Source organism: Salvelinus fontinalis, chromosome 38 (assembly GCF_029448725.1).
Source record: "Salvelinus fontinalis isolate EN_2023a chromosome 38, ASM2944872v1, whole genome shotgun sequence".
NCBI classification, from domain to species: Eukaryota; Metazoa; Chordata; class Actinopteri; order Salmoniformes; family Salmonidae; genus Salvelinus; species Salvelinus fontinalis.
The window spans coordinates 24,422,892-24,446,560 of record NC_074702.1 but is presented as its reverse complement, the minus strand read 5'-3'; the positions used below and the strand labels follow the sequence as shown (position 1 = coordinate 24,446,560).

Below are 23,669 nucleotides of genomic sequence, written 5' to 3'. Positions count from 1 at the left end.
TTGAATTACCTAATATATGCGGGTGAACTTTCCATGAACCTTTTTGGCGGCCGCTAACCTTCAAATGACCCAAACACTGTCTGACATCACCAAGTACAAGGATTCCCTCACCAGACGAGATGGACGACAATATTTTGTGCACGCTTGGGTAGAATGTTAGGTCAAATGGTGGTACAGTGTGCAAGGAAGTTGTAGGATTCTGACTTTCTTCATTGATTTCACACTTTTTACTGACTATTGAAATGACATGTATTTGGGAAGTCTGACACGATAGAATATAATGAAATAGAACAGAATCATATAAAATAGATACTTGCAAAAACATACTTTTCTAAATGTAGGCTATCCAGCAACCATGTGCAATCATCTAAGTCTCAGCCTGTGAATAAGTGGAAGTTAGGCTGCCTTTCATATCTGGAAAGTAGGCCTAATATTAATGACCTAGGCCCTACTCTTTTTCCACAGTAAAGCCAATTGTGTAGTCTATACTTAAAAATGTAACTAAATGTTTCTGTAAGTGTACATCTTGGCTGGGTGAGATAGATAAGCAGTTCAAAGATTGAACAGTGTTATAATAAAGATTTCAAAGGCCACTCTCTATGCTCTCACATCAGCAGAAAACATATGATAAGAAAATGATAGAGCTTTAAGCTAAAGATAGCGTTGGACTGAAATAGAAAGGAAAGGTCAGTAGAGGTATGTAGATTCTAATTTGAAATATGTAAAATTCCTCTGCTTTAAGTAAAACCTAAAATTACAAGGCAATCTCAGATAAGGAACCTTAAAGCCCCAGTCTGTAAGATTTACGGTAATTTAAACTGAAGAAGTATACCCCTTGATTTTAAAGAACAGATATGGCACGTTAAATACTTCAATGAGTAGTACAACTGCCTTTCCTAACCAAAAAGACTACACACATTTGGCACACCATTACATTATTATGCATCTCACAGTGTGTGACTTTAAAGCTAATTTGTGTTGTTGTTTTTATGCATATATTTTCCCTGAGAATGTGTGGTTTTGTAAGCGAAAAGGTGGTTAAGGCAAATTCAGAACCTGTAACTGTCAGAAAAGGATACTTCAATTGTCTCTTTTGAAAGGACACTCAGAATTCAATAAAATGACAAGAGTCGAAAATTAAACTAATATGGAGGATGTCACAGTATTGGCATTTTGTTATCTAAACTACCATGTCTCTGGAAAATCAATACTCTTTAGCTTCCATTTTTCTTAATCCATGTCTTCTTCCATTTCTCATTCCTGACATAAGGAAGACAAATCCACTGAGAGAGAGCACCATAATTAAATCTAGTGCAGGAGAGTAAACTAGGCCATCAAGATGGGGGAAAAAGGGAGAAAAAAATCGGAGCAATTTCAACATAACAGCACCAACTGCAGGTACATCAACTGGAAACGAAACCAAAGAAAATAGGAGGAGTGGGGGATTAACTCAGAAATATCAACTGGGAATGAATATAAACCGGATTGGGGTTGACTGAGAGAACAAATATAAAAATATTAGAATGTGGGTGTTTTACACTGAAAACACACTTAATAGTTTCCTCAATGCCACTGCTAACCCCATTCACGGGACCATAGCTCCAATGTTAAAGGAGGCTAATTACCCAGTATCTCCCACACTCCAGGGAGGCGGGGTCATTCAGAGGACAGGCATGCAGAGCATTCCTGCAGCCTGCTGGCCCCCACCACCCAGCCCAGGCAGCCTCACTCCCTTTCGCTTTACAGTATCTCTCTTTCTCTCTCGAAGTTTCAAGTTTCCCCTTATTTTGCCAGGTAAATTGACTGAGAACACATTGTCTTTTACAGCAACAACTGGGCTCCCGAGTGGCGCAGCGGTCTAAGGCAGTGCATCTCAGTGCAAAAGGTGTCACTACAGTACCTGGTTTGAATCCAGGCTGTAAAACATCCGGCCGTGATTGGGAGTCACATAGGGCGGCGCACAACTGGCATAGCGTCATCGGGTTTGGCCGAGGTAGGCCATCATTGTAAATAAGAATTTGTTCTTAACTGACTTGCCTAGTTAAATAAAGGTTCAATTGAAAAGGGAAAAAAAACCTGGGGAAGAGTTACTGGGGGAGGAGAAGGGATGAATGAGCCAATTGGAAGCTGGGGATGGTTGGGTGGCCATGTTGGTATGAGGACCAGATTGGGAATTTAGCCAGGACACCAGGGTTAACACCCCAAATTCTTACAATAAGTGCCAAGGGATCTTTAGTGACAACAGAGAGTCGGGACACCCGTTTTAACATCACATCTGAAAGACGGCACCCTATGCAGGGCAATGTCCCCTTCACTGATCTTTGACATTGTATGTGACAATAAAACTGCCCTACCAAGCAAAAAGCAAGTAACTGCTCATTTGGTCGAAAATGAGTTAATGTCATTTTTGCTACATTAAATACATGCTTAATCATGTGGACAAGTATCCTGCCTCTATTGTGTTTTGGAGAAAATGGGGGGTTATGTTAGCAGTAACTGCATAAAGTTACTGTTTAACCAAGGTAAATAAAAGCCATTTTTCTCAGTTCCACGCAATGAGCAGTTACTGCCTTTTTGCTTTGTAGGGCAGAAAACATCTATTATTTTTATTATCTACTTAGACCAGAAGTAAGAGGGCCCCCTACTGGACCTCCAACACCACTTCCAGCAGCGTCTGGTCTCCCATCCAGAGACAGACTCAGGACCGAACCTGCTTAGCTTCAGAGACCAGCAGTGGGATGCAGGGTGGTATGCTGCTGGTATGTACTCCCTCGCTTTCAATCGGTACATTTCCATGATACATCCCCGTTCATTCTCTTTCTCTGTAAAAATGTTTCAGCGCCACCGAACCACGGACATGGTACAGGCCCTGCTGTCTGCCTGTCTGTTGGTCTGTTGGTCATTCAGTCTACCTGTCAGTCTGTGTCTGCCTGTCTGTTCATCTATTCATCACTTTATATATTAAAATGCCATATGTTTCTGTGGCATGTTATCTACCAATGGAGGAGCGTAAAATAAATAATAGCATTCCTTTCTAGCAAGATAAGCACTCTCTTCCTACGCATGTGAAATAGCTGTGAAATTTCATCTCAAAGGAGTGCATTAGTGCCGATTACTAGCAAATCTGTACTGATTAGATAAGGATGCCCTAAAATGAGAAGCAGCTTTCCCAACCTTAAGTTAGATTGTGACAATAGTTAGATTGTCACAATGCACCCTCCACCATTGCTACTCAGATCTCAGTGAAACATTGATACCACAGTACATTTATTTGTGATGAATCAATAATTATTGGTGAATAAATAAGGTTCTGTATATGAACTGCGACTGTCCTCTTTCTCTTCCCACATTATCCAATACATCTGTTCCAATTACCCACATAAACTACACCATCAATGAACTCAACTCAGCAAAAAAAGAAAAGCAAACTTAACATGTGTAAATATTTGTATGAACATAACAAGATTCAACAACTGAGACATAAACTGAACAAGTTCCACAGACATGTGACTAACAGAAATGGAATAATGCGTCCCTGAAAAGTAAGGGGGGGAGTCAAAATCAAAAGTAACAGTCAGTATCTGGTGTGGCCACCAGCTGCATTAAGTACTGGAGTGCATCTCCTCCTCATGGACTGCACCAGATTTGCCAGTTCTTGCTGTGAGATAATACCCCACTCTTCCACCAAGGCAAGTTCCCGGACATTTCTGGGGAGAATCATTTACATTTAAGTCATTTAGCAGACGCTCTTATCCAGAGCGACTTACAAATTGGTGCATTCACCTTATGATATTAGCATTGCAGTTCTTAACACAAACCCGTACGCCTGGCACCTACTTCCGTACCCAATTCAAAAGGCACTTCAATCTCTTGTCACTCAACCTCGGAATTCCACACATACACAATTCATGTCTCAAGGCTTAAAAATCCCTAAAAGAAAATCCCTATACACTGATTAAAGTGGCTTTAAGAGGTGACATCAACAAGGGATCATATCTTTCACCTGGATTCACCTGGTCAGTCTATGTGATGGAACGAGCAGGTGTTCACAGTGTTTCCTATTCTGTATGTACAATGGGACTTTATTGAAGCCTATATGCTTGAGTTGTGATGTAGATGCTTTTACATTATCATAGGAGGGCATGTGATATTACATCATTATCACAATCACATCTCATTACTACCACATTATTATGCCTCCAATCACAGGCTATAGGCCTAGCAGTGCATCCAGTCCAACTCACAGCTTCTATAAAGCTGGCGTGCAGCTGGTCTTCAGTGAAGATGTGTAGGCACAGTGGTTTGATGCTGAGCATAACAGCAGACTTCAGCATGGTGAGAGTCTCCTCTAGCCTCTGTCCGCAGGCCACTACAGCCAGGTGCATGGCTGCAGCCGTCCTAACACGGCCCTCTGCTTTCCTCATGATGTACCTGCAAATAAAGACAAGTATGCTTGCATGGATTATAGCATGGGTTATATAAAAAAACTCAAAATACTGAGTATCTTCAAAGCAGCTGTACAACTACATAATTACATACACAAATTATTAAATGCAACAAAACACAAGTTAACAACAATTTGCAGATTACACTTGAGAAACCACTGCACACATCAATTTAATATTTCGATTTTGTTATCAAACCTCTGCACACATTTACCTTGTTTTATGCATACAACGAGATAAACATTATACTCTTACTGTAAAACGAACAATAAAATGAAATTCCTTAAATGACACAGTAGAACATTCAATCCCAACCACAATCCCATCTTGTCCCAATACAATGTATAATTTCCATAGAAACCATTCCGCAGTTGCTTTTGATTTGATGGAACCGTTTGTGCATGGCTCTTACCATCATAGCAGACAAAGGATTTTCGATCACTACAGGGCACATCATTCCAGTCTCTACTATCCCCATTTTCCTCTCTATTGTTACACAGTGCTGATCGCTATGCTTATTATTCGGTTGACCGGTCCATCAGTTTTGAAACCCTGTATCTTTCTCATCAGTGCTATTAGCCAATGATCATGTCCAGTTGGTGATGTTATCATACAGTCCTATCCAGGCCAAGTCAGTATAATCAGCCGTAATGTTATTTGGTGTAGTCATATCCTCCATGTTGTCTATGGGGGCCAGGTCAATATACTTCTCTCTGCAGTAGCTCTGTGCTTAGGCCCAGGTCATGGGCAAGTTCACATAGTAATGGTCATAGGGAAGGCATGCGCTGGGATGAACCCTGGACTTGTTTGTGATGTATGTTTTCCTGTAGAAAAGCTACAAACCACAGGAGGGAGGACAGCTCATTATAATGACTGGAATGGAGTAAATGGAATGGTATCAAACACATGGAAACCATTTGTTTGATGAGTTCGATACCATTCCATAAATTCCGTTCCAGCCATTACTTTGAGCCTGTCCTCCCAAATTAAGGTGCCACCAACCTCCTGTGTTGCAAGCAAAATTCCTGGGCATAATTAAACAGGTACACACCAAAAAATTATTGTACTTCGAGGGTTTTTTGGGAACGGTTGATGGTTCTGTGTGGAACCATACGGTCTCAAATAATCCTTTGAGCCCTTCAATGGTTATTTGCTTTTCAGAGAAGGGTTATTTCCTCTTTTAGTGATAATTAAAATGCAGAAGCGTCTCATTCAAATATTTTGGGGCGTGGTTTGTTCACAGCTCTTTTTGTGCAATCGTGACTGAGCTTCATTCCAGTTGATCTAATCTGTTGTTTTATGCTAGTACATGTTATTTATGGCTATGTCCAGTGACGGTGCCCTGTGAAAGACTCACGTATGGCCTTGTGTCAATTGAGAACAATTGACTAAGTCAGTAGTTCTCAAATCTCTCCTCAGGGACCCGCAGCCTTTCCAGAGCTAGCACACCTGGTTCAACTTGTTAATTAACACAATATTAAAACCTACAGAATTTTTACAATATAATATGACTATTAAACTAGGATAAAAAACCCTATATGGTTCTACAAAGAACCTTTGAATTTGAGATAGGTTCTATAAAGATCCATTCTCCATAAAGGTTCTATAAACAACCATAAAAAAAGGGTTCTATATAGCCCCAAAATGGGTTAGAACCATAGCGGAACCCTTTTTTGGTGCTATATAGAACCTTTTTTATATTTCTTTATAGAACCATAAGAAAGGGTTCTTTATAGCACCATACAGGTTCCATTGAGAATCTGATGAGCATGGTACTTTATAAAACCTTTTAAAAAATCCATATAGAACCAAAAAGGGTTCCGCTGTGGTTACAAGCCAAAGAACTCTTCTTAGGCACTTTATAGAACCATTTGTTTTTAGTGTGTAGAAGGTGAGGTGAGGTTAATACAGGTCACATCAGGTCAGGGGTAGTCTCGTCCACCAGCCAGCTCTAGCAATTAGCCTGGTGTCACGACTTCCGCCAAAGTCTCTCCCTCTCCTTGTTCGGGCGGCGTTCGGCGGTTGACGTCACCGGCCTTCTAGCCATCGCCGATCCACTTTTCATTTTCCATTTGTTTTGTCCTTGTCTTACACACCTGGTTTCAATCCCCCAATTACTTGTTCATTATTTAACCCTCTGTTCCCCCATGGTTGTTTGTGAGTGATTGTGTGTTTGTAATATGGTCTGTTATTGTGGGCTCGATTTATTGTGTTGTATTTGTGAATATTTGAGTAAATTACATTTATTACTTATATCTGCTGTCCTGCGCCTGACTCCTCTACACCAGCTACAGACAGGCACTATTACACCTGGGGACGAGGTTCCGCTTAGTTATTAGGACATGCAGTAACTACATTTCCTGGGGTCCACATAAAACTTACAAATACATGAAAAAGTACAGAACTGTTATTGACAAGAACAACATAAGATATGACTTTTTTTAAGACACCAAGAGACAACAAAAATACTATTTACACACTATTCATATAAACATATTTATATTCTTATATACAATACAGTTAAATTAGATCTTTAAAAAGAGGAGAGGTTCTGTCATACAATATGTATTTTTTTATCAGATGTTTTGCTTTTTGCAGTAACCTCTGGTTGCAGAGCATTCCAGGATGACATGGCTCTATACATAACTGAGCGATGCATTAAATCTGTTTTCGGTTTGGGTACCGGTCAGGTGAGGTGAGGAATGAGGATGGGTGGGGTGCATTATGGAAAAACGTTCTTCAGAGAGTTCTTAGAAAAGTTCTTAGAAGAGTTCTTTGAAAGTTAGCATTCTATATAGTGCCAAATAAGGGTTATTTGGCTTGTAACCATAGCAGATCCATTATTTGTGCTATGTATAACCTTTTTTTTTAAAGGTTCTATGGAGAACTTTGTTCATTTAGTATTTAGTATTTTTACTCTTCCTGGGGTCCCAACAGGGTTAAAACAGTTAACAAAACACAAAACACAACAACCGCCATAAATAATACAATACATCATACAAGACATTATTACTCTTTTATTACACATTAACAATATAAAATCCATAATACCTCAATATAATGTGTGTTAGAGTGTGAGTGCGTTTGTGTGTGTGTCTCTTCACAGTCCGCGTTGTGCCGTGAGCTGTTGTTTTACTGCTCACTTGAGTTACTTGATGTGGAAGAGAGTTCCATGTAGTCACGGCTCTATGTAGTACTGTGTGTTTCCCAGAGTCTGTTCTGGACTTGGGGACTGTGAAGAGACCCCTGGTGGCACGTCTTGTGGGGTATGTATGTGTGTCTGAGCTGTGTGTTAGCTATTTGAACATGTGCCTTCATGTCAATACCTCTCACAAAGACAAGTAGTGATGCAGTCCATCTCTCTTCTACTTTGAGCCAGGAGATACTGACATACATGTCATTGATATTTAGCCCTCCTTGTACATTTAAGGGCCAGCCGGGCTGCTCTTTTCTAGGCTAATTGTATGTAGCATTGTTCTTCTTTGTGGCACTTGACCATACAACTACAATGTTTCCAGATACTTTGAGGTTGTAACATAAATTGTTTTAGCCCAATAATGCTAATGCTAGTATTTTTTTAGATTTAAGTATCCCTTTAATTCAACAGTGGTGAAGGGAAACTCTAGGAAAGCCTGTATGTCCATGATCTAGCTAGCTGGTGCTGGTCAACTATTCAGGACACCAAACAAATGAAAAACAAAAGTCAACCAATAGCGGTCTAGAATTTGGTAGACCTTCACACTCAAACTTTTACGCTAAAAACTATATGGCATCCCTCAGCATTTGCCTTTTGTTTGATCATACAGTGTTTGTTTAATCTTAATTTTGTAAGGCAGGTCAATTAAGTATACATTCATACTTACAATGACAGCCTGAATGACGGTGTGTGTGTGTGGGGAGGGCACAATCCCTGATGATACTATGTGTAAAACATAATTCTCTGAGCACGCTGAAATGAAATGTGTTATTCTAGGACAGAATTGATGCTCATTGTGCCAGTCTGGCCCCCCAGACTCTGAACCACATATACCCCTGCCACATATACCCCTGTCGATGTGTGTATGAATCCCATCTATACAAATATACTATACAAATATTAAATATTTAAAACTAATTGATGCTCATTATTGCTTCTTCAGGGCATTTCAATGCAGAGTCTTACATCCATTAAAATACAAGCTATAACTTATTCATAAGTCAGAATTTTGTTGAATTGAGTGTATTTTGTACTTACCTTACACTCACGCAGCATCCGTTACACTGGCTGGCGTATTTTTTATTTGACCTTTATTTAACTAGGCAAGTCAGTTAAGAACAAATTCTTATTTTCAATGACGGCCTAGGAACAGAGGTTAATTGGCTTGTTCAGGGGCAGAATGTCAGATTTTTACCTTGTCAGCTCGGGGATTCAATCTTGCAACCTTTCGGTTACTAGTCGCTCTAACCACTAGGCTACCTGTATAAACCAGCTACAGACTCCACTTCTGTCTGCTCCTCTGCTCATGTTTTTGGACATTGTACTACAAAAAAAATATCAAAATGATTCTTTTGAAATAAACATTTGCACATTTCTATGCTAATGTATTGATATCAGTTTCCAACGTGGAAATAGTGGTCCGACATAAAAATGTGGACAGCGAGCCCTTGTGGAGGAACCTAGTCACTGCATTCCAGGTCCACATTGTGGTAACAGAGTTGGGTGGTCACTTTAAGTGAGGGTTGTTAAACTCATTCCATGGAGGGCCTAGTGTCTGCAGGTTTTTGTTTCTTCCTTTCAATTAAGCCCTAGACAACCAGATGTGTGGAGTTCCTTACTAATTAGTGACCTTAATTCATCAACCAAGGGCTCCCAAGTGGCGCAGCGGTCTAAGGCACTGCATCTCAGTGCAAGAGGCATCACTACAGTCCTTGGTTTGAATCCAGGCTGAAACACATCTGCCTGTGATTTGGAGCACAGTTGGCCCAGTGTCGTCTGGGTTTGGCTGTCATTGTAAATAAGAATTTGTTCTTAACCGACTTACCTAGTTAAATAAAGGTACTTTTTTTTAAAGTACAAGGGAGGAGCGAAAACCCGAAGACACTCGGCTTTCATTGGAATGAGTTTGACACCTGTGCTTTAGGCCAATAAATTGAACCTGGTTTGTAATATGGAAAATCCCTATACAATAACAGTACCCCTACAAATGATATCACAACGTAACTAACCACATACCTACAGTTCTTAGTGCTTTACCCCTCATAGATGCTCATCTTAGATCACCAAACGAGTTCAAATATATTGCACACAGAAAACTCAACACCGTAAATAACTTCACTTGTATTTATTTATACTATTTATATATATTTATATGATAGCTATAGCATAACTATTATTTCCAAACTGCAATCTTGTCAGTAAAAGGAGACAAATACAGACATTCAACAAAAAAAAAAACAGATGGGAAACAATATCAGTTTTAAAGTCAGTGCTGTGCTGAAATGCCAGGAGGTAACGTCAAAACCACCCAGTAACTCCTCACTGTGAGGAAGGTGGGGAATCAGTTCAGGAACACTTCAGTATCATCGCGATCACATCATGCGCACATGATGTGGGTCTGTGCTGACATGTGTGATTTTGGAGGTTGACAGTCCACAACACAATGTGCAAAGTTGTGTTGCTGAAAAACTCCCCAGAAGGAGGCGTGGTAGTAGCAGCTAACAAAGTCATGCAAAAATTAAATATTCAGACAAATTAAATACCCTACACAAAGGACAGTAAAGATGAAAATGCAGTTGAACAATTCAAAAGTAAAGAAATGACTCTTGGGAGCGACAATGTCAAGTTGTTCACTTAAGGATAGCCATGCAATTGCAGCAATTATCAGATTCATCAAGCATTCTTTTTGATAGATAGATGCTTACATTGAGTCTTGAGGGATGTTTTCAAACATATTGGGTCGAAAACAGTGACCATTTGATATTGCGCGTCGAATGAAATAGATAGCATAATCATCACATTCACACTGCTCGTGGACAAACACTTTGGAATTCATTGAATTTACCAAACAAAACCAAGTAGTTCTGCACTTCATCATTTCAAAAAGCCGGTATAGCATTTCTTTACCTTTTCCTTTAAAAATAGAAAGGTGCCTCTAACTTGGTAAAACAACACCCCCCCCCCCCCCCAAACACACACACACACACACGCACACACACACACACACACACACTCGTGTGTGCGGGCAATAGCTCCGTTCTCAAGCCTTCTCATATGACTAGAGTACAGTATCGTCTCTTCTCTGACCTTTGTCCCTATCAACATAGTCCAAAAGAAGAACTTCTCAATACATTCTGGAGAAATACACTGAGTTGGTTGACTGCAAACCAAGGTCTCCCCTTGGTCCTGGTATAGGAGTGGCAGAGGAAGTCAGTCCTGTTTTCAAAGTGTGGAAGGAGGGTATTAGGAGTCAGATGAGCCCTATTACGAGTGCACATTGAAGGCCAGCAGTTCTTCAGAGTGTATGTTGTTGAGGGAGCGCAGCTCAGGCAGCTTCAGCAGCAGCTTGGTGAAGGTGGTAGTCTCCTTGGCGTGGTTCTTCATGATCAGACTCCGCAGAGCTCTGATCAGCGTGTCTTGCAGCGCCTCCACTGACTTCAAGTCCTGGATCCCCGAACGATCTGATCACAGAACAGAGCATAAGAACAGTCTGTATCAAAGAAGGCTTTAGGTTTCATTGCACACATAAGTATTGTGTGTTAACACCAGTGGCTGAATAGTATGCACAGGACTGCGTTTTAAATGGCACTTTTGACCAAAGTAGTGCACTATATAGAGAATAGGGTGCCATTTTAAACACAGGACCATAATACAGTCAGCCAGCCTGCCAGCCAACCAGTCAGCCAGAGGACAGCCAGCCAAGCAGTCAGCCAGAGGACAGCCAGCCAGCCAAGCAGTCAGCCAGAGGACAGCCAGCCAGCCAAGCAGTCAGCCAGAGGACAGCCAGCCAGCCAACCAGTCAGCCAGAGTACAGTGATATGAGGACAGTGTGTTTACAATTACAGTGTGTATAAAAGGACACTGTGTTTTACAAGGACACCATTTACAGGGACAGTGTTATTTACCGGCGGAGACAAGGACGACGGCAATGAAGAGGCTCATCTCATCCTTGTCCAGCTGCAGAGCGGCCAGCTTCTCGCTGAAGTCACACATGGAGGTGAGCAGCTCCCCGGCCCGCAGCGAGCGTAGCAGCTCCAAACTGTAACACTTCCCCGTCAGGAAGGTCACGGTGCGCTCGGACACGTCGAACAATGAAGCAAAGCGCACCATAAGCACCTGGAGAGAGAGAGGTGGGAGAGAGGGTGTGTTAGAACGGGGGTTTATGGTGACTAGCACTGGGCAACATACTGGCAGAATTCAACAGTGATAATGCCCACCTCGGTTAGTGAGTTCAATGTTGAGTTAAAATACACTGGTACTCTACCATAACATATCTACAGACTGTAATATATTTAGCCAATTCAACACTTTGAGTTAAGAAGAGTGTAATGTTCAGTTGGAACACGACAGCCAGAGTTGGGAAAGATCTATTTTTGGTGTCAGAGAGTCCAGGGATTCTTACCTCAAACGTTCCGTTTTTGAGCAGGCTGACTTGGTCGTACTCGGGGAGGTCTCGGAAGCCCGGGATCCTCTTGGCAAACCCCACAACCTCGCGCACGGCCGGGATGAAACTCAGGGAGAACTCCTCCCAGATCTCCTGGCTGCGCTGACTGGGGTCCACATAGAGACCAGGAATGACCTGGGGTGACAAGAGTCGAGAACAGGGCCCTCAGTTATGGAAAACAGAACACAGGAGCAATAATGCAGAAGAAACAAAATGGGGGGATTTAGAGGATAGGCCTTTTTAGGTATTTTCCATGTGTGCTTTAGGCATGGTTATGGGGTAATTTCAGGTGTGCAGTATACAATGCATTTCTACTGTAACATTTTGTAAAGAGACCTTGAATCTCCTTACTGTTTCAACGAAGGCAAATTAAATGATAAAAGGACACTCACGAAGTTTGTCTTGTGGTCCTGTAGGCTGTATAATGGTCCACTGTAACCATTGGAGACGGTCTGTACGTTGTGCATTGTGTTGTGGCTCCTGTGATGGAGGCTGTAGGAGGCTTCTGGCATGCCACCACTGGGGGCGCCGTTTAGCTGCGCAGGCTGCTGCTGGTAAACAACTCTCTCTTCCCGGTAGGGAACGTTGGTGACGTGTTGATGACTGCAACTAGGCTGGCAACCCCTGGTGTCTTCATTGCAGCGGTTCCTGCTCTCCTGCAGTTCCTCCATGCGGCTGTCTCTCCTATCTTTTACAGTTTCCCCGGCGACCTGCGAATGCGAATCCTCCACTTCCTCTTTGATGGGGTGTTGCTGCTCAAGGCGGTACGTGAATGTGCCCCGATGACACACCCTGGAAGGAGGAACCTCGTCATCACAGCTATCCGACGAATAGGAAGAGGCGGAGCTAGAGCTGGTCTCCATGGAGTCTTGAACGGAACGGGGTGAGGAAGGGTTGGAGTCTGATGAAGACGAGATAGATGAGGAAGAAGAGGCAGAGGAAGAGGAGCTGCCGTCATTGGGGAGCCCTTCCATGGGGCAGGGTGGACTCTGGGTGCCGTGGAGCATACTGTGGAGCTGGCTGTTGTTGTTCATCACCATGTTGTTCATGGCGTTCTGCATCTCCAGCAGCATGCGCTGCTTCTCTCTCTTCGGGATGCGGCCAAACCTAACAGCTGGAGAAGGAAACCAAATAACACACATTAGTACATATATCACTAATAAGGGCTGAAATATCCCTACAGTCAGTCAATACATCAAACTTGTAAAAGGAAACCCCTCACCCCCATTAACCATTGTATTTCCTTTTGGGAAAAATTCAGTTATTATTATGTTCATTTAAAAGTGGAGACTCACAGTCTCTAGACATGCCCACAGTCAGACACTTCTTGAAGCGGCACTGCTGACAGCGGTTCCTGTTGATCCTTATGACGGTGCAGTTCTCCATCTTCAGACACTTCTTATACCGAATGCTATGCTGGATGCTCCTCCTGAAGAAACCCTGAGAACAATCACAGAAAACATTGTTTGTGCACAGTTATTACCAAGTTAAAACCCGAATGATACTGTTAAAACACTTACGACACAGAGCCATTGAATAACATGAATGAAACCTAGGAATTGGCCGTGTGGCATTCCGTGAGAAGCAGTCAGGACTAGTCTTACCTTACAGCCCTCGCAGGCGTGGACGCCATAGTGGAACCCCGAGGCCACGTCGCCGCACACCTTACACAACAACACCATGCCGTTGATCTCTGTAAGGAGAAACACACAGCAATGTTACTGCTAATTCACACCTCTCTAACAAATGTACTATTCCACCCGTACATGATGATGACTCATGTAGACTTGAGAATACGAAATGCACCTATTACCTGGATTAGTGTGGCAACTCATACAATGCATTTCCTATCCTTTGCCATTCTGAATATATCTAGTATCCTTGCCATACTGAATGTATTTCCAGGACTGAAATACACTCACTGGTGATGCTGCTCTTGGCGGAGGTAGATCGCCCAGTCTTCTCTGTGCCGTGGCTACGTGGGTGCTTGGCTGTGGTAGGGCGGGCGATGTCCACCATGATTCCTACTGCCCGGTTTGGCAGTGAGGGATGAGGCGGAGAGGAGCACAGGTAGCTGCTGCAGCTGTCACTCAAACAAGACTCCGGGCTGGAGGCGGAGCCAGAAGAGATGTAAGTTATTACACCACCTGAGGGGAGAAGGGAAAAAAAGACAAAAGGTTAGTGGAATATAAGTCAAATATACATCATATCAAAAACATAATATTGAAGTCATAATCTTGATGTCGTAATATTTTGTTACAACTAAGAGAGACACAAATGATTATTCTAAGTTTTTACCCCATTGTATGTCAGAGTAAGGTTATAATAGTGATGTAAATCGACCAACTATTTCAAAGGTAAATAATAAACCATATATAAACAAAATATAAACCTTAAAACCTGATAAAACATCTGCCTGATTACCCTTGCCACTCCCAATATAGAGCAGGACTTATGTCAGACCGTTTCCCCCCTTCGTTCATTCGTCCTGTTTTTACTACCTCATGCCTGGCGATACAATTACACCACTGTTACATAACAAGCTGACTCTATGGGTGTTTACAGTTATCCTAAATAGTACAGCAAAGGCTGCAGTCCCAGCCAGGGTCATACATGTCACCATTATTGAAGAACATTTTTGAACAAAAACACAAATAATCACAAAAATACTTTATTTAAAGACTTTTGGGCACAGGGTGACAAAGTGTGTTACATGACACACAGAAACCTAATCAAAATCGCAAATATCTTCCATTTGACCTAAATTACTTAACCCTCTTAACCCTTAACCCCTTTTATTTTGTGGGGGAAAAATATTTCACCCAATATTTTGGGGAGCTTGGGGGTCCCTATTAATACACTGCTCAAAAAAATAAAGGGAACACTAAAATAACACATCCTAGATCTGAATGAATGAAATATTCTTATTAAATACTTGTTTCTTTACATAGTTGAATGTGCTGACAACAAAATCAAACAAAAATGATCAATGGAAATCAAATTTATCAACCCATGGAGGTCTGGATTTGGAGTCACACTCAAAATGAAAGTGGAAAACCACACTACAGGCTGATCCAACTTTGATGTAATGTCCTTAAAACAAGTCAAAATGAGGCTCAGTAGTGTGTGTGGCCTCCACGTGCCTGTATGACCTCCCTACAACGCCTGGGCATGCTCCTGATGAGGTGGCGGATGGTCTCCTGAGGGATCTCCTCCCAGACCTGGACTAAAGCATCCGCCAACTCCTGGACAATCTGTGGTGCAATGTGGAGTTGGTGGATGGAGCGAGACATGATGTCCCAGATGTGCTCAATTGGATTCAGGTCTGGGGAACGGGCAGGCCAGTCCATAGAATCAATGCCTTCCTCTTGCAGGAACTGCTGACACACTCCAGCCACATGAGGTCTAGCATTGTCTTGCATTAGGAGGAACCCAGGGCCAACCGCACCAGCATATGGTCTCACAAGGGGTCTGAGGATCTCATCTCGGTACCTAATGGCAGTCAGGCTACCTCTGGCGAGCACATGGAGGGCTGTGCGGCCCCCAAAGAAATGCCACCCAACACCATGACTGACCCACCGCCAAACCGGTCATGCTGGAGGATGTTGCAGCAGCAGAACGTTCTCCATGGCGTCTCCAGACTCACGTCTGTCACATGTGCTCAGTGTGAACCTGCTTTCATCTGTGAAGAGCACAGGGCGCCAGTGGCGAATTTGGCAATCTTGGTGTTCTCTGGCAAATGCCAAACGTCCTGCACGGTGTTGGGCTGTAAGCACAACCCCCACCTGTGGACGTCGGGCCCTCATACCACCCTCATGGAGTATGTTTCTGACCGTTTGAGCAGACAGATGCACATTTGTGGCCTGCTGGAGGTCATTTTGCAGGGCTCTGGCAGTGCTCCTCCTGCTCCTCCTTGCACAAAGGCGGAGGTAGCGGTCCTGCTGCTGGGTTGTTGCCGTCCTACGGCCTCCTCCACGTCTCCTGGTGTACTGGTCTGTCTCCTGGTAGCGCCTCCATGCTCTGGACACTACGCTGACAGACACAGCACACCTTCTTGCCACAGCTCGCATTGATGTGCCATCCTGGATGAGCTGCACTACCTGAGCCACTTGTGTGGGTTGTAGACTCCGTCTCATGCTACCACTAGAGTGAAAGCACTGCCAGCATTCAAAAGTGACCAAAACATCAGCCAGGAAGCATAGGAACTGAGAAGTGGTCTGTGGTCACCACCTGCAGAACCACTCCTTTATTGGGGGTGTCTTGCTAATTGCCTATAATTTCCACCTGTTGTCTATTCCATTTGCACAACAGCATGTGAAATTTATTGTCAATCAGTGTTGCTTCCTAAGTGGACAGTTTGATTTCACAGAAGTGTGATTGACTTGGAGTTACATTGTGTTGTTTAAGTGTTCCCTTAATTTTTTTGAGCAGTGTATATCCATCATAAAATGTGTCTAGTTTTCTATAGTACATATGATAAGTGGAACAAGGAAAAGAAGCAATATATGAATTGGAACGGGTTATATTTAGAGAAACATCAACCACAAATAGTTCCAACCAATCACAATTAGAAGCTTTAAAGTCAAAACATCAAGAATCAAATAAACAGACTACTACTAATTACAACTAATACCTCATGTATAAATGTTTCTCACATTTCATATAAACATATAAACCAATATCCAAATGACTGTGTGTATGGGTGTGTTTGGAGGGTATAGCCTATATGTGCGAGTGTGTGTGTTTCAGTGTTTCTGAATGTGTGTTTCTGTGGGTTAATGTTTGAATCCGTGTTCCTGATTCAAAGCACACTGATTTCCAATTCTGTGCGGAACCTCAGGAAGCAGTTGCTGGTGGATGTGAAACAGAGGAGGATATCACATTTCTGGCACTTGGATTTTGGTGTACCTGTGCACCCTGGTACCTTGCATCTCCCCTTCTTTTCAGCCATAATCATCTGGTGGGCTGTGGCATCCAGGTGCACATCAGGGACTGGAATTGGAGCAGCGGGTCCTTTCCTCCTCTTCTCCTCATACTCACCAGCAATAGTGGAACTGGGACGACCTTTCTTGCGCTCCAGACTCTTTCCACTTTTGCATAGGCCTTCATCGATGTATAACTTGAAGGTATACAGCTTCATTTGTTCCTTCTTTCTCATGCCAGTGCCCTTACAATCTCTTCAGTTGAGCAGCCAGGTGGTCACGATGATCATATCCAGGAAGTGGAACACCAGCCTGTGGTACCACCTCCTTGATCGGATTTTGTTCCGGTACAGTGCAATCAGTGAGTCAAGCAGATCCACCCCACCCATATTCTTGTTGTATTCTTTGACCATAGCAGGGCAGGGGACTTAAGTGATCATCTTTCGCTTGAGATCCCACCTGTCAACCTCAGGGATTTTTTGATGGCCTCCCATCTATTTAGTATCATGGTGACAGCTACTTGGGACACTCGGCAGGCTTTGTTCCAAAACATGCGGGTTCCTGGTAAACCAAACAACGACATGTACACCATAATACCCAGGAACTGCTCCAATTCTTTTGTTGTGAGGTTAAGGGGCTTGTTTGCTTTACATTGTACCGCATATAGATTTGACTGCCCTACAATAACTTCCAGAATGTCTTCAGAGAAAAACTGCATGAAGTACTGGAGGGGGCACATGATATCATCAGATCTTGAAAGCAGGTCCTGCCATTCTGGGTAAGCATTGAAGTATGCATTGTGGGGTGTTCTCCACCAGGGTTGGCGTGGAACATCAACCTCTGCTACATCTTCATCCTCAGACTCAGTCTCATTGTCAACAGACAGGCATTCTCCTTGAAAAAAGAAAGCAGGAAGCACACATTTGAATGTGTCATATACCCTTCTTCATCCACTGACACGCATGCAAACACACACACACACACACACACACACACACACACACACACACACACACACACACACACACACACACACACACACACACACACACACACACACACACACACATTACTTTGCTGACTGACCCCTAACTGACCCCTGACCTCCTAACTGTCTCTCAAACCTGATTCGGGGATCCACTCTTCCTGACTCTCAAGCTCACTGTCCTCACTGTCAGAGGGAATGACCCTAACTGCTCGATGATGTTCCTTCCACCCATAAAATGTTGTTGTGTCCATTTCCTGGAAGTATCAGTAGATAGTAAAGTAAAAACATGAACTATGGTCTTAATTATGCATCTGAGCACATCTCCACACTTTAGCATGTTATTGCCTGAACAAAATTGGTCTAACTGCACAATGTTGCCCTGAGGCAACAAACCAAAAAAATGTTTAGTATATAAATAAAAACAAAATAAGTATTTAAACAATCAAACATACTTCTTTACATACTCATGCACATATTCTTTTTATATTAAGTTATTTCAATTTAAACATGTTAAAAAGTGATTTTATCTTACCAATTGGTGGCACTGTGTCCCATGTGGCTTTCCTTCCTGAAAGGACTGCTACACCCCCAGACAAAAGGCCACACTCACTTCAGCCCCTCATTTCATTGGACACAGACATGTCAGGTGATACTATACATATTTATTTTATCCCCAAAAAATCAAGGGGTGATGTGAGGTCCAAAAGGTAGTTTGTTGCCCCATAGAGGGTTAATGGTGTACCATCAAAACATGACACTACAGTGTAATGTGAAAACGAATGTGTTTCTGTAATCATTTGTATGCACTTATGTTACAAATGTAATCATTTGTAACATTTATTTTGGGGTTGGGTTTGTCAGTTCTTCTATAATATATTATATTGAATAATACTGCCCTCTACAAAGCAAAAGAGCAGTAACTGGACATTCGGTCAAAAATGTGTTGACATTTATGATACATCAAATACATGATTTATCATGTGGACAAAATGTGTTTCAGATAAAATGGGACGTTATGTTTGCAGTGGCTGGTAAAAGTTAGTGAAACCGAAGAAAAAAGCAGTAAATGCAATCGCTCACCTCAGTTACTGCTTTAAAAAAAAAACTTGAATCACTAAGCTTTGGGCTGTAGTTACTATGGTTTACCTTGGCATTATTTATTGTTGTTTGTTGAAACAAGTATCAAACCATATGACACTGACAACCACAAACACAAGTTTGCGTTGTAAAAAATCGTCATTCCAGTGGGTGTACCAAGCAAGAAGGCAGTAACTGCCAGATAACGTCAGAGGTAGGGTCAATATGAATACAAAATAAACTGAAAAAAAGACAACAGTTAACATCTCCAATCTGACTACAATTCATTTGGCTCGACAATTAAAAAACGCTGGTCATCTTTCTAAGTTTCCATTAATGAGCAGTTACTGCTCTTTTGCTTGCCAGGGCACAATGATATATGCATTTTAGTTTTTTTGGCAAAAGCAAAGTTATTCTTGTAGTCATTGGTGTTAAATCACGTTATTACATAAGAATGTTGACATTATTAAACCAAATGCTTAAATATGGGCTAAATAAACCTAGCTAGGAAAATAATTAACCTGATGCTTGGTGTACAGGAGGCTCAGACACAAAATCAACATAAATTAATATATTATACTATACTATGTAGCCCTAAATGTAGTTAATGGTCTCGAAACCCTGGCCATGATTACCTAACCAGCTACGACTATTCGCTTCCAAAACCCACCCACATGTGGAGCTGTCATGTCTCAGAGACTAAATCTAGGTCACCAAATCCGCATCCTTCAGTCTCACGTGGACCTGCATACGGCCCTCAAGCTTGGACTCAGTACAGATTTATGCAATGAATGCGTCACAGCCTCTTCTCGACCAATGAGCAGTGAGAGTCGAGAAGCATTGGCACATGGCTAGGCAGCTTGGTACATGTGAGGTGAAGCAAAGCAGAACATTGTAGTGTCAAAACAAAAAACCCCGTAGCGCAGTGGCATTCCTAACCCATATACATGGCTTGACAATAAGCTGACCAGAAAAAAATCTATTAGAAGGTTTCTAATTGTGGTCCATATATAACTTATAAAAAGCACACAACTAAATAAAATGTGGACAGATAAATCAGATTGCACAAGCTTTTTCTAGAACAGATTCTTAGAACGACACATTGATTCTAGACAGCAACAGTAACACTATATTTGTAACAAAGTAACACATTTGCAAACAAGTAACTGATCAATGTAGCGAGAGGTGGACACTTTCAATTACATGACAAGATACATTGTAACATTGTAATAGCACGTATAATAAAGTCGGTGTTACCTGGCTTGATTGATCCCATGTCTGCAGGCACCTCGATTCAGGGAATATTTAGAGAAAGCAACCTATGCTGACTAAATGTCTTGTCAATAACTCGCCAGTTTGACTTTAAGGATTGCTAAATTCTATTATCCTTAGTAGGACAGTGGTTACACTGTAACAAACTCAAATTAAAAGCGTCGATCATCTAAAGCTCAACACTGTTTCTTATTTTAGTCTCAACTACATTTCTGTAGTAAATATTTGTAGTAAGAATATAATTATCTGCACTCCCATGTCAGTATCCTGAACAAAACAAGTTCTGCTCTTCTTTCAGTCAAAACGTCCTAGACTTTTATGCGGCATCTAATTCAACCTGAATAGTTTTGTACATTTAAAGATATGTAACAAGATGAGAAACGCTGGACGAAGTCCCTTGTTGGATGACTTCTGTACGATGACTCTTCTGTACTCAATGTTCTAAATAGTGTGTTAACCATGTGACCCAGTTGTCAGCCACTCCCACTTGCCTGGGCGCTTGAGAGTCACCCAGTGACACACTTTTACAGACCAGAGGCAAGAGTTAAAGGCTCAGTGCACTTAACTTGAATTGCCTGTGTTATACACACAAACACTATATATCCACACTATGAGCTTGGAATAATACTGTGAAAATGATAATGCCCTTTTAGTGTAAGAGCTGTTTGAAAAGACCACCTGACATTTCAGCCTGTTTTGGTGGGATAGAGATTTGGCCTGCCTGGTGACAACACCAGGCGGCAACTTAGTTAATATACAAATAAGAGTTCCAAACCTCTCTGTCAATAACTAGTTTTCATCTCCACACTCAGACCACTCCCAAACACTCCTAGCAAAATTACTTGAGAAATTGCTATTTTCTGAGAAGTTAATTGTTTGTTTTTTTCCATTCAAATGGTAAAACAATCACAGTAAGATACGTAATCCTTACCAAGAAATTATTTGATAGAGATAACCAAATAATGGCTGCATTGGACCTTTAACACAATGATAAACATAATCGGGACTGCTCCAAGCCAATCTCTGGACTGCTCTCACGTTGACTGCCTCGCGTAACGTGAATCCATAGGCAGCGCATTGTAATTATCCATCCTCCATTGGATTACATCAAGGTGGTACAGAAGGAATGGAACATATGTATAGTTCAGAAATAGAACTCAAAAACTACAAACTCATAACGGTACATAGGGGTTCTACTATTATTAATGTCAATAATAAAGAATATGCTAGAAAGCTTTGTGTCCCTACTGGAAAGTTACACAATCTGTTCGCGTACAAATTTGAGCACTGATGTCATCAAGATTCAAAAGCCTGTGTCATTCCTATCATAGACCTACTGCTCTAGTAAAGTCACACAGTGCAGGTAAAAGTCTGTCAACCTCAAATGCCAGATGTATTTTGACAGGCAAGAGTTAGTTTGATTAAAAGTAATCTGGCTAATACTACTGACGAGTGAGTGTACTTGGACTTTAAATGACTGTCTAGGGTCCATGTGAGATGGAAATAGGTATTTGTTATTATTGGAATGACTTGCATAAGTGGTAAATATGTTGGTAAAAGTATTGTTTTTATGTATATTCATGCAGCTTAAAATCATTGTTCAACCGAGCATCTAAAACATTGTCCAACAGAGAGTGCTTCTAAAATGCTTACATGCATTTTCAACAAAAATAAATACAAAACCAAGAGTTATCCTAATCAGATATTGCCATACCGGTTATTAATTTCATGGTTTAAACCTCAGGGCCCAAAGTTTTTGTAGTTTCATTCAAATCATTTCACGTCCATTTAGAACAGCTGTTCTTTGGGAAGGGTAAAACAGCCACTTATTGGACTGCTGCAAAGCCACATTGGCATGTTGTACATACAGTGCATTTGGAAGGTATTCAGACCCCTTCACTTTTTCCACATTATGTTACGTTACAGCCTTATTATCCTTATAAATCTACACACAATACCCCATAATGACAAAGCGAAAGCAGGTTGTTTGAAATTTTTGCTAATTTATACAAAAGAAAGTGCATGCTGTTTCCATTGATCGTCCTTGAGATATTTCTACAACCTGGGAGTCCACCTGTGGTAAATTCAATTGATTGGACATGATTTTGAAAGGCACATACCCGTCTATATAAAAAGTCCCACAGATGACAGTGCATGTCAGAACAAAAACCAAGCCATGAGGTCGAAGGAATTTTCCTAGAGCTCCGAGACTGGATTGTGCCAAGGCACAGATCTGGGGAAGGGTTCCAAAAAATGTCTGCAGCATTGAAGGTTCCCAAGAACACAGTGCTCTCCATCATTCTTAAATGGAAGAAGTTTGGAACCACCAAGACTTCCTAGAACTGGCCCCCCAGTCAAACTGAGCAATCTGGGGAGAAGGGCCTTGACCAAGAACCCGATGGTCACTCTGGCAGGGCTCCAGAGTTCCTCTGTGGAAATGGGAGAACCTTTCAGAAGAACAACCATCTCTGCAGCACTCCACCAATAAGGCCTTTGTGGTAGAGTGGCCAGACAGAAACCACTCCTCAGTAAAAGGCACATGAGAGCCCGTCAAAAGGCCCCTAAAGGACTCTCAGACCATAACAAACAAGATTCTCTGGTTTGATGAAACCAAGATTGAACTCTTTGGCCTGAATGCCAAGCGTCACGTCTGGAGGACACCTGGCACTATCCCTACAGTGAAGCATGGTGGTGGTAGCATCATGCTGTGGGGATGTTTTGGGGTGGCAAGGACTGGGAGACTAGTCAGGATGAGGGAAAGATGAGCGGCGCAAAGTATAGAGAGATCCTTGATGAAAACCTGCTCAGGTCCTCAGACTGGGGTGAAGGGTCCCCTAACAGGACAACGACCCTAAGCACACAGTCAAGACAATGCAGGTGTGGCTTCGGGACAAGTCTCAGAATGTCATTGAGTGGCCTAACCAGAGCCCGGACTTAAACCTGATCGAACATCTCTGGAGAGACCTGAAAATAGATGTGTAGCGATGTTTCCCATCCAACCTGACAGAGCTTAAGAGGATCTGCAGAGAAGAATGGGAGAAACTCCCCAAAAACATGTGCCAAGCTTGTAGCGTCATACCCAAGAAGACAAGGCTGTAATTACTGTCAAAGGTGCTTCAACAAAGTACTAGGGTAAAGGGTCTGAATACTGATATAAATGGGAGTTCTTTTTTAAAATAAGGTTTCATTTTTGTTATTTTCTAAAACTGTTTTTGCTTTGACAATATGGGGTATTACGTGTATTGATGGGGGGGGGGGGGGGGGTACAATGTAATCCCTTTTAGAATAAGGCTGTAACGTAACAAAATGTGGAAAAAGTTATAGG

The 23,669-nt window shown here is 42.0% G+C and overlaps 1 protein-coding gene across 5 annotated transcripts; it reads right to left on the bottom strand.

Moving 5' to 3' along the window:
- Positions 1–9,751: 9,751 nt before the first annotated feature.
- On the bottom strand, positions 9,752–20,798 carry LOC129837814 (nuclear receptor subfamily 1 group D member 2-like). Of its 5 annotated transcripts, XM_055904264.1 has the most exons (10): positions 20,330–20,798; positions 18,528–18,575; positions 16,994–17,901; positions 14,008–14,232; positions 13,690–13,778; positions 13,381–13,525; positions 12,478–13,199; positions 12,044–12,220; positions 11,547–11,757; positions 9,752–11,102 (listed from the first exon to the last, which is right to left on the bottom strand). In XM_055904264.1, the coding sequence occupies exons 3-10, from the start codon at positions 17,241–17,243 to the stop codon at positions 10,906–10,908; spliced, it is 2,016 nt and encodes a 671-aa protein (XP_055760239.1). In that variant the 5' UTR covers positions 17,244–17,901; positions 18,528–18,575; positions 20,330–20,798; the 3' UTR covers positions 9,752–10,905. The 5 variants fall into 5 exon arrangements, with proteins under 5 accessions (XP_055760239.1, XP_055760240.1, XP_055760241.1 ...); XM_055904265.1 differs by lacking the exon at positions 18,528–18,575; XM_055904266.1 differs by lacking the exons at positions 16,994–17,901; positions 18,528–18,575 and having other exon boundaries at positions 20,330–20,797.
- Positions 20,799–23,669: the final 2,871 nt, after the last annotated feature.